Source organism: Lolium perenne, chromosome 1 (assembly GCF_019359855.2).
Source record: "Lolium perenne isolate Kyuss_39 chromosome 1, Kyuss_2.0, whole genome shotgun sequence".
Taxonomy (NCBI): domain Eukaryota; kingdom Viridiplantae; phylum Streptophyta; class Magnoliopsida; order Poales; family Poaceae; genus Lolium; species Lolium perenne.
In genome coordinates this window covers 120,439,783-120,445,151 of record NC_067244.2, presented here as the reverse complement: position 1 = coordinate 120,445,151, position 5,369 = coordinate 120,439,783, and the positions used below count along the sequence as shown (strand labels likewise).

At 46.7% G+C, this 5,369-nt stretch overlaps 1 protein-coding gene across 1 annotated transcript; it reads left to right on the top strand.

Moving 5' to 3' along the window:
- Nucleotides 1-1,336: 1,336 nt before the first annotated feature.
- Nucleotides 1,337-5,144, top strand: LOC127300394 (uncharacterized). Its single transcript, XM_051330501.2, has 3 exons — nt 1,337-1,624; nt 1,827-3,767; nt 4,746-5,144. Exon 2 carries the CDS (start codon nt 1,876-1,878, stop codon nt 3,691-3,693), a length of 1,818 nt encoding a protein of 605 aa, XP_051186461.1. The 5' UTR covers nt 1,337-1,624; nt 1,827-1,875; the 3' UTR covers nt 3,694-3,767; nt 4,746-5,144.
- The last annotated feature ends 225 nt before the right edge of the window (nt 5,145-5,369 follow it).

Genomic DNA, 5,369 nt, shown 5'->3' with positions numbered 1-5,369 from the left:
AGTTCCCTCCACAAACGGAGGTACGTCTACGACTCTATATTGAGGAGGTGTGGCGCCACAAAGGTGCCAACCGCCACAAAGGCGTCACCTTCTTCCTCGTAGGCACACCACAAAGGCATTCCTACTTCTGCACTAAAAAACGTTGGTCCAGGTGGCTAGCCTTCACTCAAGGTTGGGGCGAACTGCACAAATGACAGAGGCTCTCAACAACATCAAGAACTAGTAACAACAAGATCTAGAACTAGATGCTCTTCCAACAACAACGATCCCCACAAACGAGATCCAGGGTTTCCAAGTCCACAAAGGATGAGTAGGGGAATCACGAAATTTCTTGGGTAGATAGGTAGATCTAGCCTTCCTCCAATTCCCCAAGTTTGGGGGATTTGGTTGACTAAGGAGGGAGATATATGTGTTTGAAGCTCAAGATCTATGGAGGAGAGAGAAAGTCTTCATGTTGGTCAGATCTGAACTGAGGAGAAAGAAGGCTCCTCTATTTATAGCATATACCGGCCATCTAGCCGTTGTTGTGCCCGAGGGGGCGGATGATCCGACATTATTTAGTTCGGATGGTCCCCCCCCCCCCCCCCCCCGAAATTGGGAACTTCCCGGGGGATGGAGTTTTCTTCCGGTCCTCATGCCGTAAGATGCCCCGCCAATCGTTAGCTTCGTGGCGAGGTGGTTGACGCACGGTATAGAGGGCCAGATGAAAATTCCATCCGGCCCCAAACTTCCGGCCTAACTTCGGGCCAAGCGCTACGCCGTGGTTGACGCACGACATTTGGGTGGATGAAAATTCCATCCGGACTGAAACTTCCGGCCCAGCGTGACGCCGTGGTAGATCGGTTGGCTTTAACAATTTTGGAGCTAGTTGCTGGATAATGTGGCCTGGAGGGATATCCAACATCATGTGGAGTTCATCTTCAAAAAGACTTCTCTCCTCAACAAGATGACATCCACCAAAAGTAATGATCATACACCCAATCCAAAAGAACCAGATATAGGATCAAAACAAAAGGTGGGTTATCATCCATAGTGCTAAAATTAATTCCTACACACTTGAGCACATATTTGAGTGTTCTGATCAAACACACAAAACCTTAGAGATAGAGAATGCTCTTTCACCCACTCTTTCGCTCGCCAGAGGTTGGCTCGTTGGAAATGCTCATGTCGAATGTTGCCTCGCGAACCAAATTGAAGCTGCTTTAAGAAGCGTGCGATGCAACACAGATGAGAGGCTTTGTCACACCAAAGGAACAAAACTTGGTGAGGAACCAAACAGGTCCCAAAGAAGCGCGGGCCGGCCCGGTTACCCGAAACTGCCCACGACCTTCCTCGCGGGCTCACGGACGCACGCCGGGCCTGCCCACCACCGGGCGCTCCCGATATGACCGCCAGGCGAGCCCTCCTTCCCTCCCACCGTCGGCGTCGTGCACCACTTTCTCTCCTCTTGCCACTCGCAGCTCCCCACACCTCACCGCTTTGCTCGCCGCGTGGAGGGTGAGGCGCGTCCGGCCAAGCCGAAGCCGCCGCCAGCTCTTCCGCTCGGGACGTTCCCGTCCTCCATTCCCGGCGCCGTTCCAGTCTTCCGACCCCAGCTCTAGCGGCGGCGTTACCCTTACCACCGGTAACTACAATCTCTACTCCATACTACTGACCTTTCTTATGCCTGTTCTTTGACATGGTCTTCAGCGGCGGAGTCCTAAGCAAGAACCCTAAACCCCGTCTGCTCCGCCTTTTGCCTTTTCGCTAATCCGCTGGCACGGAGAAGCATTGTTCTTTCATCCTTTTCCCCTGATTCAAAATTTCCCTTCCTAATTTCTGTACAGGGGGAGGCGCGCTCAGGGGCGAATCGTGCTGACATGGTGGTTCAGTAGAATGGCACATTTGGGGGTCGCAAGCTGCCACCAACGGTGTCAGTGTGGTCCGTGGTCAAGTGCCTCCGCGCCAATTATCATGGTCACTGCATCAGCGATGCACTCTTCACGGGTTAGAGCACACGCCGTGCATTTGGATTGCCCACCTAGGACCGAGCAGAGAAATGGTGGCGATCTAGTGGTGATGAGGCCTTACCAGCGGCCACGGTCAGGGGACAATTTAGTCAAGCGCAAGAATGCGGGTAACGTGGTAGTGATGCGCCCAGACCGAAAGATGCGGGATGACTTGGCGGACTATGCAGCCCCTGCTAGAAATGGCAGAGCACCAATGGACATTGAGAATGTCATTTTGTCCCCGCAAGCTAAGCCATGGAACTGCTTGGGTCACAACTCAGACGAGGGGTTAGATTTGCCGAAAGATAAAAGGATGTTTTATGCTGCCAACCTTCGCCGGTACTGCAACAACGGGAAGCTCCTCCAAGCTTGCTGCGTGATTGATGAAATGGTGCTACATGGACAGATTCCGGATTCCAAGTGTTGTAATAGATTGATCCGTGGCCTTGTTAAAATTGGCAAGACAAACAAAGCCAGGGACGTTCTTGAGGTTATGGTGCTCTCAGGTGGGATTCCAGACACTATCACTTGCAACATGCTGATTGCCCAACTTTGCTGCACGGGGCAGCTGAACTACGCGATGAACGTATTGGAGGATATGAGGTATGGCGGTACCTCTCCGAGTGGCATTACTTTTAACACTCTGATTAGGTGCATGTGCAACCAGCGTATGTATGACAGGGCAATCGCCTTTTGGAAAGAGCAATTAAGAATAGGCTGGCCACCGTATGTTATGACTAGCACCTTGCTTGTTGATCTTGTATGCAAAAATTGTGGTCCTTCGCGTGCCATGGAACTCTTGGATGAACTTGCTCTGGAGGGATGTCAACCAGATGTCGTCACCTACAATGCTCTTATCAGTGCATCATGCAAAGCAGGCAGGTTGAAGGATGCAAAGGCCACCTTAACTCGTCTCATTGCTAAAGGCCTTGAGCCAAATAGTACAACTTATTGCATTTTACTCCATGCCCTCTGCAACAAGAAAAGGTGGGCTGAGGCTTGTGATTTACTTGCCCACATGAACCATGCAAATTGTGAGCCTGATGTAACCACCTACAATATCTTTATCAATTACTTCTGTAAGTATGGACATCTAGATCAAGCTATTGATGTGTTGGAAAAGATGGTTAGCGATAAATGCTGTCCTGATATAGTGACGTACAACACACTTCTGAATGCCATATCCAAAGAGGGTATGGTTGAAGAAGCTCTTGCAATAGCACATTGCATCCGAGAAAGTGGATGTCAGTTGGTTCAAATTACGTACAACACCCTCATAGATGCTTTAGCCAACAAGGGCCAGGTGAAGAAAGCTGTGGCTCTGTTTGATGAGATGGCTAGTGATGGGATCTGTCCTGATGACATTACTTATGGTTCACTCATTATGGGCTTCTGTAAGAAAAACATAGCTCAAGAGGCCCTGCAGCTCTTGAATCGGACACTTGCTCTTGGCTTTCAGGTTAAAACAACTACTTTTGTCATGGTGATCCAGGCATTATGCAGAGATGGCAAAGCAGAAGCTGCTGCTGAAATACTGAGAGTAATGGTATCAGAAATTAAAAACAACAGTAATTCATTTTATCTATCTATAGTCAGAAGAGTAGCCAAATCAGGCAAGATTGCAGAAGCAGAAAGGCTGCATCGCGAGTTAGTTGACTGCAAGATCCTCCCACTAGAGCATAGCGTTCTTGAAGATACTTTGTAGTCAGAAAGTATGGAACTCAGCTTAACTTAGGAGATAATTCCTGGAAGTTGCGCATAGCGTCTCACCAAGCAAAGGTACAAGCGCAAGGTTCTTTCTGTTTTATCCAGTGGCTGTTTATATTACAAATTTTATGAATGAAGTTTGAGGTGTGAGATTGCTGCCATCTCCTCAGGCTGTTGCAGCTATATTTTGAAATTCACTTATATTATCTACAATCTTGATTGTACTCCCTCCTTGCCAAAATGTAGTGCATATAAGAATTTTTTCAAATGACATAAAGTTTGACCAAGTATGTAGGAAAAAATATCGTTTGGCTTCTTAAAAATCTTATATGCACAACGTTGTGGCAAGGAGGGAGTATATATTCTAGTGATGTTCAAAGAGTAGAGTCCACAGGTCCTCGACCTTGAGTGTGTTAGTTACTCAGGTCCACAAACTCTGGAACCATGTACCTACACCCGTAAACGTGGTAGAAGGGGTAGGGAGTATATATTCTAGTGATGTTCAAAGAGTAGAGTCCACAGGTCCTCGACCTGGCGTGTCTTAGTTACTCAGGTCCACAAACTCTGGAACCATGTACCTACACCCTTAAACGTGGTACAAGGGGTCTATCAGAGGTCCAAATCCTTCATACCTCTGACCACTTATAATCATGGATATAGAAGCCGATGACTTTAGTACCCATTAAGCGTAAACAAATACGCTTAGGCTCAGTTGGCCGCTCTGTCACGTGCTTACTTTGTAGCTCCTGCAGGAAGTAAGTTAAATACTCTGTTACCCAATGGTTATCATCTGCACGTTCCATCTTGTATGTTTTAGAACATGATATTACATCTTGCTGCTTGATCAAGCAAAGAATAGCTACCCAACAGAAATGGCTTGATCAAGCAAGGCTATCATAATCTAACGTGATACCAGACGGAGGCTTAATCAATTTACCCTCGAACTATCACCTCAATATAATTCTAGAGTGAACAGTTAACTTACTGAATGATCTATAGTAGTTTTGGGAGTTCGTATGGTCCCTTACCATGTTCTTTATTTTTCTTCAGGTGCTCTATGACTATGAGATTTGATCGATGTCCCAAACCTCACCATGATGCTTCCTTTTGATGGTTCTTTGCAAAATGGTGTTCGGCTACTGCACAATTATGCTCTGGTTGATCATATGTCAAAATTGTGTGCCCTTACTCTGCCCGTGCCATCGCATCTCAAAGCAACACTGTTTTTTGTTGTGATTAATGGTGTTGTGGCGTTGCTGTTGTTGCCGTCACGCCGGACTATTTTTTGCCTCAGAAAGACCAAAGACGGTATAGTTCCCTTAGCAGTAGATGCATCTGCTGTTGTAGCTTCTAGTTTGCATTCTAGCCACTATAGTTCGACGGATGAGTTATTGTGTATGATGCACTCTAACTTTGGCAATTGCGACTAGAAGATATCTAGTGCTCCAAGGGCTTTGTGTGCTACTTTTTTTTTTAGGGAAACAACAGAACTCTGCTGCGAGTTTATTAATCAAATAATAGATACATCGTCAATTAATAGGGAAACAATAAAACTTGGTGGATCATTGACCCACACACATGGGAGTGAATCCGTCTCTCTTGATAAGCAATCAGCAACAAAGTTTACTTCCCTATTACAGAAACTAAACTCACAACTAGAAAACGTAAAAGGTT